The 14917-nt window shown below is 36.4% G+C and overlaps 1 protein-coding gene across 7 annotated transcripts in view; it reads left to right on the top strand.

Annotated features, from left to right (window-relative positions):
- Nucleotides 1–12309, top strand: part of MDFIC (MyoD family inhibitor domain containing) — a 176674-nt gene extending 164365 nt beyond the window's left edge. For 6 of the 7 annotated variants that reach the window (XM_088457686.1, XM_088457687.1, XM_088457689.1 and 3 more), the window contains one exon: nucleotides 10371–10413. Coding sequence is in view for 1 of the 7 variants with exons in the window: in XM_088457690.1 (XP_088313816.1) it covers nucleotides 10371–10618 (248 nt within the window). In the remaining 6 variants the exon portion in view is untranslated. Of the gene's footprint in view, nucleotides 1–10370 lie in introns of all 7 variants that reach the window. The other variant, XM_088457690.1, reaches the window with a different exon arrangement.
- The last annotated feature ends 2608 nt before the right edge of the window (nucleotides 12310–14917 follow it).

Here is a 14917-nt window from a genome sequence, read left to right as displayed (position 1 = left end):
CATATGGGGGGACTACTACTGGGGGCACTGCATAGTGGGGACTACTGGGGGCACTGCATAGAGGGGACTACTACTGGGGGGGCACTGCATAGGGGGGACTACTACTGGGGGCACTGAATAAGGGGCACTACTGGGGGCACTGCATAAGGGGACCACTACTGGGGGCACTTTATATGGTGCACTATTGGGGCACTGCATAGGGGGACCAAAAGCATATTCTTGCACCTGGGCCCACCACTCTCTAGTTCTGCCACTGTGACCAACCAGCCATTAAAACATTGTATCCACTACCTTTCAACTGTTTCGGTGCTTAACTTCATTCTGGGGCATAGAATGACAAACTACTGCAACTAGAACACATACATAATCGGGACGTGCAGGCTCGGATAGGTTCGAACTTTCCCGCCAAGTTCGGATTTTCCCGCCAAAAATCAGGTCTCATAAAGAGGTTTGGAAAAAATCCGAACTTGGCGGGAAAGTTCAAACCTATCCGAGCCTGCACGTCCCTAATATATAATAGTGCACAAATTGATTACACATGCTGGAGTTGAAATTAATCCCACCCAAATACTTACCTGAATAACTATTTCACTGCATGTCTCCCAAGCACCGGGAAGTGCTGGAAATGAAACATGCTTTCCACCAGGTCAGCGTCCCACCAACCGGAAGTCACACTCCAGTGGTGCAGAACATTGGTAAAACCGCACCTGTGGGACAAAACTAAATACATATAGTTCCAGCGAGAGACTCATATAAGGCAGTAGTTTCCATATTTCAATGACTGGTTGTTTGTATACATTATTGCTGCTGCTAAAAACTGCAGGTTCTGTATATTCGATTCTTTTTTGCTGCTAATTTTTTGCATAATTTTCATTACCAAGCACCCACATCAACTTTTATTGTGAGTGTGCATTATTGGTCTGAACATCTATCTATCTATCTATCTATCTATCTATCTTACAAATATACATAATAAAAAAAACATTTTTTTTAAATGTTCTTTTGTTTGAACAGTGGAACTGGATTTGCAAACATACAATTCCACACATGCTTGAGATCTCCAGATCAAAAGAAACTCTTATTGGTCTGAATATTTTTTTCCTCCATGGCAGCTTGGTGCTGCTCTGTGAGGCATGGTAAATTTTGGAGATTAATAATTTTTTGTAGAAGTTTAAAGAAAAGTTTCACATTTTGCAATGCTAATTAATATGATGAGAAGAAAGCCCAAAACAGTGAAATCAGGGGAAATACTAGCAATGTGACAGGTCAGGGAGAATTATTAGGGAGCAGTGATCCCTTTGATTTAGCTATGAATAAATCATTACACATTTTAATAAAGGCATTCTTGGTAGAGGATGACTTAATGTTGAGAGGAGAGAAAATAGTTAAGTGGTTGATCAAGCAAAAGGAAGGAGAAAATAGGGATGTAGCTGAAAAGAGCTATGGTCAAGAGATGGCACCTTTTATGAAGCAGGGCATCCACTATACAATATTCTTTCAGATATCTGTCCAATCTGGCTGGTTGGAATGAAAACCTGGTAATGTGTGGTAGCAAATAACAGTTGATTATATGGTTTTAAACACTGAAAAAAGGACAAAAGAATTGTTCAAATTGGTTAAATTTGTGTCTTTTAACCAATTGTCTGAACAACCATTTTGGGCTATTTTCCAGTGTTTGTGAGCAAATGGACGATTGTCATTTGCTCACATACATTACCAGGTTTTCATTCCAACCAGCCAGATTGGACAGATATCTGACATAAAATTGTATAGTGGATGGGGGAGCAAGAGTTTGAAGAGGGAAGGGAAGTGTCAGTTGAGGTTGAAGAGGTTACAGTCAGCAGCAGAGTCTAAAGGCCGGCAGCCAACGAGATCTGTGTTAGAAAAAAATGGCAATTAAATAATTGCAATCATGTACTGTGACTGTCCAGATTTATTTGTTGTTGTGTTAATTAGCCTGGAATTGCATTGTTGTCTCTTCTCTATTATTACAACTATCCTCTTTCATTTCTCCTGTTTCTAATTAAAGTAAAAAATACAAGTTTCACTGGACAAAGCTTGATAGCAAAACACCTTTTAATAAGGTACAGTATGAACATGAAGAGGATCACTATTATTGTTATTAATAGTTACTTATATAGCGCAGCATATTCCTACACAGACCTGCAAAAGCTATGTTATACAGTATGTCACTGTCTGTATTTACATGGCATATAATTTTCTCTGTATTAATGTGCCAGTGCTTTTAAGTTTTAAAGTTGGTTTTGTGCCTCAGAGATGAGAAATAGATATATATCAAAGTAAGGTTCTGACTAATTTGCTTACAGGTGCAAAGCAAACTCTTTTACCTGCAAGCAACAAATGCTAGAGGGCATATGGTCATTTTGGTTCCAATAACATACCCATCCCAGAATTTGCATTTGTTGATTGTGTCAAGGAAGTTTTTAATTGTTTATATATATATATATATATATATATATATATATATATATACATACGATTGTCGTAGACAAGGGCACTCTCAAAGTTAAAATACATATAACTGTTTAATTAGGCTACATATAGCCGTCCTCAATGCAAGAACAGTAAATCTTCCAGATATATGTCAATGTTTTGGTCCATATTGGACCTTCTTCAGGACATTACATCATACAGGTGAATTAGACATAATTTTGTCATCTATCACAATAATATCTGTGAAAAAAACCACAAACCGAAATACACAGGCTTAGTCTCTCAGGCTTCAAACTCCGCGGCATTCATACTTGAGTCAATAGAATATGAACAAATGTGCCAAGCTGATATCAAATACAACACATTGCTATATATCTAACACAGCAATGACAAAAACACGTGCATAATATTAAATATACTGTGCTGCGTCACATATGTACTAAAGCTCAACTTGAAAAATGCACCTCAAAAGAAAATTTTATATATATATATACCACATCACATACATACTTCACATGAACACAGAGAAATGGAGGGGTAGGTGCCAATAATTGCTAGTATAAATAACTTTTACACGTGTTAACAAAAGTAATACACACACAATAAGCGACCCATCTCTGATCACTAACAATATGTTCCCAGTAAAAAAACAAATGCAATGTACCTGTGTCAGGTAGTTTACACGCTACCTAGTCAATGCTGTCACAATAACCACTTCACAGGGACCAGCATATGCAGATGGTAAACTCAAGTGGTCCGGCTTGGCTAAAGACAAGACATAGATATATCTATATATATCTATATATATATATATATATATAATATATTTTTTTTTAAGCCATGTCAGTGGACAACCCAGGTGCCCGCAGTTATCGTGTGTGAACTTACCTGCATGAAACAGAGATGCAGCCCACAGATACTCCCACTCACTCCAATGTCTGCTTCAGTATGCCACCAGTGAGTGTGCAGCCAAAAGGACGCGCCCGCTATTTGAACCAGCTGAGCCGGAAATATGTAGCATGACAAACATACCTTCATTAAGGTATATCCGTTTCCTACATTACCATGGAAACACAAAGGCTTGCATTCCACGATGGCTCCACTGACAACAGCCACTCAAACCCGCTCTGCCACAACTCCGTCACATGACTGAAAAAGCTGTCAATACAGCACACCTGTTCAATAAAGTGTCCTAATGAAAAAGCATTGCATCCCGGGCTGGCTCCACTTGTGTGCCTGCCTGCGTGCAACATACCAACCCCGTGGTACTTCATTCAGCATAATACACAATGGATCTACCACACACTTACCCGGTGGTGACCAGCACCGCCCCAGTAAAATGACTAGTGCTGGACACACCTGATCTGCTCATAGCGAAGTGTAAAAATAATGGTACCTATGCCACATGCTGAAGCCTGAGACCAACCACCCAAACTAGCACTTTCTTAAATCGACCATGATGACAATTTGTAAAACAGTAACATACACATATTACCACAAGCCCTTCCATTACAACTGCCCACAAGAAAAAATAGATAATGTAATATTACCCAAATAATGGTGAAAAATAAATATTGTGTGCAAAGGACCATTGGACTTAACCAATCAAGTACAATACAAATACATAAAAATAAACGTACACTCGGACAATAAATATACACGAGACAAAAATTAAAATAAAAACATTTTACATAAATGTGCAAACCAATATTCCAAACAAAAAATAAAAAATAAAAAACGTGTTTAAAACCCCACCGCCACCAAGAACACCACTAAATAGGTATTGTGAAATAATGAACAAAACATAATGGACACAGTATTATAAACAAAACATATACGAAAAAATAATTGGCAGACACAAGACAAAAAATCCACCTTATAATCAAAAGAATACTAATAAGAACCCAAAACCATAGACATCACCCTTCCAAAACCGTGCCCACAGGCAAAATGAATGTGCTAAAGAAATACATTAAGTGGATTATACTCATTAAGGCCCTTCGGGCTCATTAAGGCTCATGGTCAATTCCTTTCAGAGTATCACCGCCGCAAACACATACCTAGAGGATTCCTTATTTCCAATATTCCTACACTTGGACGGAACAATCCAGTATTTTGTAGCCGCTGGTGCGGTATTCTTAATAATTGTTCGTTAGACCTCATAGTTTTGGTGATTGAAGAAGCTAGTAACAAACTAGCCAAAGTAAAGGTTGAAATAGAACAAATTAATTTAACTGCATTGCCCATACTCAAGAGCGACAAAAGTGCTGATTGCATTGAGAGGTTGCAAAACCAGATTAATGAATATACAAAGGATTTAACATAATTTAAAAGAAAAAAGTTATCTACTGTTACTACTGATTACCAATCCCACACAGTGTATTGTTGGCTTTTGGGAGACAGTAACTCTGGGAGAGGCAACCGTCAGATGCCTCTCTAATTTGGTTATTCGTACAGCCGACAAAGGAGGCGCCATTGTGGTGCAAAATTGGGACAAATATGATACAGAGGTTACGAGGCAGTTATCTGATCCCTCAGTATATCGGAGGCTTGAATCTAAAACAATTAATCAGATTAAATCTAAAGTGGACCAAGTTCTCTCTCAAGGATTACAACAAGGTTGGTTGGACAGCGATGAATTTAATTTTTTAACAGTGGATAAACCCAAATGTCCAATCTTATATACATCACCGAAGATACACAAGTCCATCGTCAATCCCCCGGGCAGGCCGATCATCGCCGCTCAGGGCTCTGTACTACAGCCTTTGGCGATTTTCTTGGACTTTGCTTTACAACCATTTGTACATACTTGTCCAAGTTATATATGCGACACTGGAGATTTTCTTAACCAACTGGAGAAGATTGGACCTGTAAGTGACAATGTGTTACTTGGTACCATGGATGTAAATTCTTTATACACCGTCATTCCTCACGAGGGTGGTCTTGACACTATCAAGCTTGAGTTACAGAACCGCAAGAGAGCACACATACCGACTGAGTACTTAGTGGACCTCGCTAGTTTAGTACTTTATCATAATCATTTTTTATATAAAGATTCTTATTATTTGCAAGTGTCGGGTAGTGCAATGGGGTCAAACCTGGCCCTGGCTTATGCTAATCTTTACATGGCCAGGTACGAGTCAGAGTTCATCGATCCTCAGTACGGTTCTAACATCATGTTTTACCGCAGGTTCATTGACGACATTTTCATACTCTGGAGTGGCACTAAAGAAGCATTTACAGATATGGTCGACACATTGAATGTATTATCTAGTCCCATCAGATTCACATTTCAGATTGACGATACTACTATCAATTTTCTGGATGTGGCTATCACCAAGGAGAATGGGCGTTTGGGTACTTCACTGTACCATAAACCAACTGACAGAAATTTGGCATTGTGGCCGACGAGTGTTCACCCTCCGGCATTGAAAAATAATCTGCCGGTTTCTCAATATCTGAGAGTGATGAGGATTAATAGTGACCCCACTATTAGGCACAGACAGCTCCATGAAATGATGAATAAATTCAAGGAGAGAGGATATGTCTGATAATTTGGAATGATGTTTGAGACAAGCACAAAAGACTTTTGCAACATCATGTACAGATGTAGCTCTTGGCACTTCTAAAAAAACAGCGCAGATTTATGTCACCAAATTCGACAACCATGCATTTACCACTCAAAAGGCATTAAATAGACATTGGCCGATTGTATCAAGTGATAGACAATTACCATTTAAAAATACGGGACCACCTATGATGGCCTATAAGAGAGGACCTAGTCTTAAGCAGCTGTTGTTGCGACCTGCAGTTTATCCTAATGATAGCACCTCCATTAAGGATATTATGACTGCAAGACCTGGAAGCTATTCCTGTTATTCTTGCATCACATGTACTTCGATGTTGACAGGTCCCACTTTTCCACATCCCCATTCAGGCAAGAAAATTAATATCAAGTACCATTTGCATTGTGCATTGCACCATCTGATTTATATTTTGATTTGTCCATGTGAATTTTATGACGTGGGTCTTACATCTTGCAAGTTTCGAGACCGTTTGGCGAACCAACGGGCCTCCATCCGGGCAGCACTAAGCACGGGGTCCTTGGATGAACCAGTAGCTAGACACTTTTTGGACCAAAAACACCAGGTGGCAAGTCTGAAGTGTAAGCTTATTGATTGGATTCCCCCTCCAAGATTCGGAGGTGATAGACTACAGACATTAAAACAATGTGAAAGTTATTGGATACATCGATTGGACACTGTGGCACCGAAGGGCCTTAATGAGTATAATCCACTTAATATATTTCTTTAGCACATTTATTTTGCCTGTGGGCACGGTTTTGGAAGGGTGATGTCTATGTTTTTTGGTTCTTATTAGTATTCTTTTGATTATAAGGTGGACTTTTTGTCTTGTGTGTCTGCCAATTATTTTTTCCTATATGTTTTGTTTATAATACTATGTCCATTATGTTTTGTCTATTATATTGTTTTTTATTTTGTTCATTATTTCACAATACCTATTTAATGGTGTTCTTGGTGACGGTGGGGTTTTAAACACGTTTTTTTATTTTTTGTTTGGAATATTAGTTAAAAATGTTTTTATTCAAATTTTTGTCTCGTGTATATTTATTGTCTGAGTGTACGTTTATTTTTATGTATTTGTATTGTACTTGATTGGTTAAGTCCAATGGTCCTTTGCACACAATATTTATTTTTCACCATTATTTGGGTAATATTACATTATCTATTTTTTTCTTGCAGGCAATTGTAATGGAAGGGCTTGTGGTATTATGTGTATGTTACTGTTTTACAAATTGTCATCATGGTCGATTTAAGAAAGTGCTAGTTCGGGTGGTTGGTCTCAGGCTTCAGCATGTGGCATAGGTACCATTATTTTTATACTTCGCTATGAGCAGATCCAGTGTGTCCAGCACTATTCATTTTACTGGGGCGGTGCTGAACACCATCGGGTAAGAGTGTGGTAGATCCGTTGTGTATTATGCTGAATGAAGTACCACGGGGTTGGTATGTTGCACACAGGCAGGCACACAAGTGGAGCCAGCCGGGGATACAATGCTTTTTCATTAGAACACTTTATTGAACAGGCGTGCTGTATTAACAGCTTTTTCAGTCATGTGACGGAGTTGTGGCAGAGCGGGTTTGAGTGGCTGGTGTCAGTGGAACCATTGTGGAATGCAAGCCTTTGTGTTTCCATGGTAATGTAGGAAACGAATATACCTTAATGAAGGTATGTTTGTCATGCTACATATTTCTGGCTCAGCCGGTTCAAATAGCAGGTGCGTCCTTCTGGCAGCACGCTCACTGGTGGCATACTGAAGCAGACATTGGAGTGAGTGGGAGCATCTGCGGGCTGCATCTGTTTCATGCAGGTAAGTTCACGTACACTTTTTACGTACGATAACTGCGGGCACCTGGGATGTCCAGTGACATGGCTTAAAAAAAAGTCACCTTGATGCATTGCCAGCATAATACGGCCAGCAACATACTATAGGGGTAAATTTATTAAAGTGAGAGTTTTTAGAAGTGAGTTTTAAGTGATGTTACCCATAGCAACCAATCTAGATTTAACTAGCATCTTTTTAAAGATAATAGCTAGAATCTGATTGGTTGCTATGGGCAACATCACTTTTAAAACTCACTTCTAAAAACTCTCACTTTAGTAAATTTACCCCCTAGGAACTGTTGCTATTGTTTTGTACTGATCCCTGTATATTAAAGTGCCAGCCTTATTGAGTTGCAAGTAGCTCTAAAATGTAAACAGCAGTACTCTACACCAGGAGTAAATGAATATACCTACTTCCAGCTATAGCTCAGAGATGCAGCTTTACTGTGTCAATTGCATACTTCCCTACTCTCCAAGAAGGTGTGGGAGACTCCTGATTTTTCTGGTAGTCCCACATACCCTGGAAGAGTGGGTGGAACTCCCACATCCTGCCTACTTCCTAGTGAAGTGGGCAGGATGGAGAGGTAATTACCAGGAATCGTGGGTATGTAGGGCTGGATGGGGCTAAAATTATGTCATTAAACCCCGCCCCGGGACTTAATGATGTGAGAGCCTGGCCCAATCCCCAGTACAGTCAGATGCATCTTCTCTCCAGTCTTCTCCCACAGAGGAGCACTTCAAAGTCAGCATGTATAATCCATTATAAATACAAATTTACATTACCCTATTTGTAGACAGGGTAATGTAATTAAGTGTCATATACTGTATACAAGAAAATAGTGTCTTGATAGTGTTAGTAATTAAATGTTAAAGTTAAAATTTCCATAATGTAGTGAAGTCCAGCCCAAATGCAGTGTTTACCATTTTCTAAATCCAATGGTAATCTCTGTTGCTCTACTCCAAACTTAACATAAAATTGCTGCAATGCTACAATATTACATTAAATTAAGCTGGAATGAATGCAAACAGCCCCCTAGAAACATCAAGTTTATCATGCTGGTTTTGTTGTCATCACTTATCTTTATAGCAGGTCTTTAGTAACTCCAAAACATAAACCTTCTATGAAGCATATCAGGGCAAGCATCATCAGGTTACATCTGCAATTGGCTTTTACCATATAGTACTCTAGTACTCTACTAATGCATTTCCACACTTGTTCCGCTTCTAAGGATGTAATGTTCTGCAAGCCTAAGATACACTCCACTGTAATATAGGTGTATACTGGTATACATGCATTGTGTTAGCATGAGTTTATTTAGACCCGACAAATGGATCTATTTCCAACTTTCAAGTCCTTAATGTTTTATTTTGTTCAGAAACCTTCTTTCAAATTTCTGTTTTAGAAGCCAACAAATTTCACCAAATGTGCATTAGCTATAGGTATAAATGATTGTCAGTCTGCTAGCTGTTATTTCATCTGTTAATCAACAGGTATCCAATATTGTTTTGACTGATTGAATACATTATAGACAAATTACATATTTTAATGAAGTTCATCTCGTATTACAATTGCTATGCAGTACTTATCTACTTATGTCATCTACTTTATAAGCTATTGTATAGTTAAAAGAGAACATGGCATATATGTCAAGCCAGAAGTTTGTCAGTAGCACAGAGTCTTAGACAAATTGGTGCCGTTTAACAAATAGCTGACTGAAAATACAGTATGTTCACATCAAAGCAAGCAATGTTTAGCGATGCAAAATAAATACACAAATCATTCATAGACCTTTTTTTTTTTTTTTTTTAAATTACATTAATGCAGAAATTAAATAAGTAATTTTATTCGGCTTTTCTTTTGGTGTGCAGCAAGCTATACAGGGTATTTTCTGGGCTACCTTTTTGTTTCTTTTAATAAAATAATTAGATAAAAGGCATGCTATATATGTTTTTGCCTACTAAAATTGGTAATTTGCCTAGATATTTAAATCCATTTTTTTTAGCAGATTTAAGGATTCCTAGATACAGGGCTGGGCAAATACCAGATACGAGGCAGCTAATGCACCATAAAAAATACTGCTGAATCCTTAATTTTGGGAGCCATTTCTATGTAGGTCAATGGATGCACATTTTCCTTCACTACTTAATTAATATCCCTTATTTATATTATTCTGTTGGACTGTTTTGTGCAGAACATTTTTTTTATAAACAAAAAATAGTTTCAAGTAACCTAATTGCTGTTGAGACTAAAATACTTTTATATTAGAATGTTACATAACAAATAACAAGTAAACTAAAATGTGTTTATTTTATTAATAAGTTGCTTTATTCTGTCTGTATAATTTTGTTTGTATTATTGCTTTCCCCAAATTAAGCAGTAATTTACCTTTATTTAATACTCAGCTTGCTTTGTTTTGTTTTGATCAAAACTTGTTTGAATTAACTTTTTATTTTTTACTTTCTCTCCAATGCATTCTGCACTCTATCTGGGATTTCCTAAACCTATGAAGATTGTTGTGTTCACTGTATCTTAGCGTGCTTATTCTGTGAGTTCCTCACACTCTGCAACATTGTACTTGGGCAAGCATCTTGTGGAATATGTACATCTGAAGCTTGCTGCTGTTGCTGTGGAGAAGAGATGGGGGATGATTGCAACTGCCCTTGTGATATGGATTGTGGAATAATGGATGCCTGTTGTGAATCTTCAGACTGTTTGGAAATTTGCATGGAATGCTGTGGAATTTGCTTTCCATCATGAAACTATTACATTTTTCTTTTAACTGGAGCAATTTTTTTTCAACTGAAAATGATGTTTAATTTTTTAGAACTCATCCTGTTTGCACTGCTATATATTTGTATTTTCTATTTTTACTGAAGATCACAATTGGTATACGAACAGGTCAAAAAGTATTCTATTACTACGCATTCCAATTACTGGAGGTAATAGTCTAGTATTGATACCTGCAAAAAGCTTTGTGAACTTAATACCAAAGACCTGGTTAACCTCTCTGGGTGATAGGTCTCAATCTACAAATAAAGCTTAAGAGGAGCGAATGTTTGTAACCTACAAAGGGTCGGTAAAAGGATTGCATGTTGGATGTTATCATGGAGATATTTGAAGGAACGAGTACCAGATTTGCGTGAGGAGTGTGATTTGCCAATTGCTGAGCCAATCACCTTCTGCCATCTTTGGCCTAGAATTCCTCATTCCTTTGAAGTGTCTCCAGATTAGTCATAAATAAATACAAGTAATTAATTACCTTTAATTAAGTGTTTTGTTTAGCAGGTAGTTCTCATGATGTAGCATAGAACATATTTTGAGCTGAGTTAGGTGGTACCAGAGTGTTTTTATATCTACATTGTTAACGTGAACTGTATATTAACTTAAAGCAGCATAAGTTACTGTGCTAATCAGAAGTCTGTTCATAACTGCTAACTATATTTATATTGTGTTGTACATTACAATACAGAGACATCTATGTGCCAAAGCTTAATTTTATAAACCGTTTTAAAACATTTGATCTGCTTGTTCTGAACTAGAGTAAATGTAAGCACACAGGTTCTTCTAAGATTATTATCTCTGTCCCATTACTTATGAAGATGCTATGTTAAGTTTTTCTGTACATCAATGTCTAGTAATTACATGCAGTGTTGGATATAGAAAAAATTCCCTTTGAAGCTACATGGACTTCAAGGATATACATTTTACTTTTTATTATAGTTTTCTTAATATATACTTCTGTATTATCATGTGCCTCCCTTTGAAAATAATAAAATAGTAGATAGTTATCTATGAAATTTGTCGGTGCCAGAATTATATATTCTGGGAGTTTGGGTAAGGTGTTTTTTTGTTATGTAAATGTAAAAATCTATGTCAATATTTCACAAGGCAAAACATGTCAGTTTTACCCTAATATTGGTTTAGGGATGATACATCATAGACGTCAATATAATATATTTATCTTACCAATGTTTGTCTATTCCCCAGATCAAATATATTTAAAGCTGTTATTTACTGTATACAATTTTTAGATTCATATGTCCCATGTAAGATTAAGCAGTTATTCAGAAACGTTAATTGAAAGGGGTCTTATTTCCGTCAGATTGCTTGCATTATGCTACTATTCTGCACTAGAATTGTTACATGTATAATATTTATCTCTGTAGCAGAGAATAAAAATATATGAAGATACTTTGTTTTATATTTATACTGTGCTTTTTCCTGGATAAGGTGTGTTAAATAAATCATACAGAACTAACACCTTAGTGAGCAAAAATAAAATGTTAATGTGAAATGTATCTTTATATACAGGTCTACTAGACTAACAATTTGGTTATTTTTTGTTTTTATTTGTCATTCTTTCAAATATTTGTCTAACAGCACAACAGACACTATTTACCTAGACTTTATTTTTACTTTTTTTAAACTTTATGTTAACTGGAATTATGCTAAACATTATTTTAAAATAAATAATTTTATTTTACATATTGGGTTATTCTGTGCTGATATTTTGTCTTGTATAAATGTGTCTGATGTTGCATTCTGTGGTTTTGTGCATTGTGGTGGCCTTCATGATAAACATGATAAATAATGCCATCTCAAGAGATTGAATCTGTCCAAGATTTCCACCAAAGCTAAGCAATCTAGTCTAAGGCGATTAGCTGAAAGTCAGCTTGAGCATGAATGACAATTGGAATCGCAAAAAGTGCGCATTGTGATATCTCTGTGCAGGCGTAGATTTCAGCACCAGCTGCTTCTCCCATGGGCAGTTTTACGTGGCTTGCTCATGAGTTAGTAGCCACAAGCTTTTTGTGTTGATCCCTAAAGGATAAACTGCAAATATTGTTTACTAACACATTTTGTAATCAATGTCTACAATATAAAATATACATCACAATATTAGATGCCACTCATGTCTTTGTAAAATTAGTTCCGCTGAGCAATAACAGACATCCACACGAGCGAAGCTGCAGACAAACGCTAGTTGGTTTAATAAACAGCAAATTGTGCATTTCATTTATTTCTGTATGGAATAGCTAAATAAGTGGATTTTTGAAAAAAGAATACAGTAGCAAATGTATATTCATTACTCATCATGACTGAGCACAAGGAAATTGTGAAACTATATTCTAAAGATCCACCATCTGTCAGGAAATACATTTCTTTAGACTTAAGCTGGCCACACATCTAAAGATTATCTGTCCAACCAGCCAACTTGTTGATTGGTTGGAATGAAAATGTGGTAAGGATGAAAGCAAATGACAATCAGCAATTTGCTCCCAAACGCCAGAAAATGGACAAAAACTGGTGTTTGAACAAATTGTTTAGATCAAACATTTAACAAACTTATCTGACGGCCATTTTCATCTGTTTTCTGGCATTTAGGAGCAAATTGCTGATCAACAGTTACTCCCATACGTTACTAGATTTTCATTCCAACCAATTAACAAGTTGGCTGGTTGGATGTAAGTTGGTCTAGTGTGTGGCCAGCTTTAGGTCTCCGATAACAAAGATTATTGTGCAAGAGACTCAAAAAGGAAGTGATGTATTACACTAACAGAAAATACATACTGAATAACAATTTCAAAAGAATTGGTTTTTTTTATTATTTACTCACAGATATTGTAGAAGGACAACATGTTCATTATTAAATAATGAAATTATGCTTTCAAATGTTATTTTTGGTGATTATTATAATTTGCTTAGATAAATGAATTTAATTGGAGGAGCATGCCAATAAAGGATGATTCAGCCCGATGGACGGGTTACCCCTATGAGTAAACTACTGAAGTGAAATACACGTTAGGGAGATGCACGCTGCATATGTTAATCAGTGTGCACTAGTTTGTTTTAAAAATGTTATAATATTTGTAATACATACCACCGATTTCTTTTGAACGGGTGTCTGAGAGACACTATGTCCGGCAATACTGCCAGAGTCAGCCACATATGATTACCTGCAAATTGGTTTATGTTTGTAATACACACCACTTATACCCTGTGAATGGGTGCTTGAGAGACGCTATGACCGGCTATACCGCTGGAGCCAGCCATACATGATCACCTGCAGATTGGTCTAATTTTATGATAATACCGACTCCGGCACAAGCCAGTTAGGAATTTCATGTGCGGGGACGATTTATCAGATAATCAGTTTGAAACCACATGAGATTCATGTTTGATATAAGTAGATTCTAATTATATGATATAAGTTCCATTTATTACTGTACCTGTCAAATTGTCCCAAGCCAATCTACATTTACTGGAGTAGTGTCTGCATGCAGGATAATCTGTTAATGACTACTGCCCTATTGGTTACATGTGTATCATAAGTGATGAACGCTAGATACATAAATGATAAATGAATGCTAAAGAGCAACATATTATACCAATTACTAAGAACAGCTGGAGATGCTGTTTGTTAGCAGCATCTCTCAGTTACAGTTTTAGACACACAAACAACATAAGTGTGCATACTAAATTATTTTGAACACAATTGTGGATACTTTGTTACAATGTCCAAACTGAGCCATATGATCACATAATAAATTATATATATACTTTTTGTTTAGTCACATATTTAATAGTGATAAGGACAGTAACAATTATATTGATATCCATTTATGGTAATAGGTAATTTAGTCTCAAGACACCTGATAATATTGACTATATGGGACACATTAAAATATATGACAAGATATACAATAATATACAGAAGACAAGATTATTAGAGGTGGTATCAATTCATGAATGTTTATTTTAATAAAGATGTTTTTAAATTTACAATAACAATTAAAATAAAACAATAAAAATAGAAATATTTAGCTGTTTTAAATTTTAGGGATTCAATTAAATAAAAGTTATGTTTTATTAAACCTTTATTCAAGGATACAGTTACATTCAATTTACCTATATTTCATAATGGTGACAATTTTCATCTCAAGTCACCCTAGGACCTACAGGTATTTTATACCCTCATTCCTTGGTTCCTTCATTAAGTGGTAGTCACAAAATAATACACAAATAAGAGATCAAGATATATACATATATATGTAT

This window comes from Taudactylus pleione, unplaced genomic scaffold (assembly GCF_031769625.1).
Source record: "Taudactylus pleione unplaced genomic scaffold, aTauple2 ptg000041l, whole genome shotgun sequence".
Classification (NCBI taxonomy): domain Eukaryota; kingdom Metazoa; phylum Chordata; class Amphibia; order Anura; family Myobatrachidae; genus Taudactylus; species Taudactylus pleione.
This window is presented reverse-complemented; position numbering and strand designations above follow the sequence as displayed.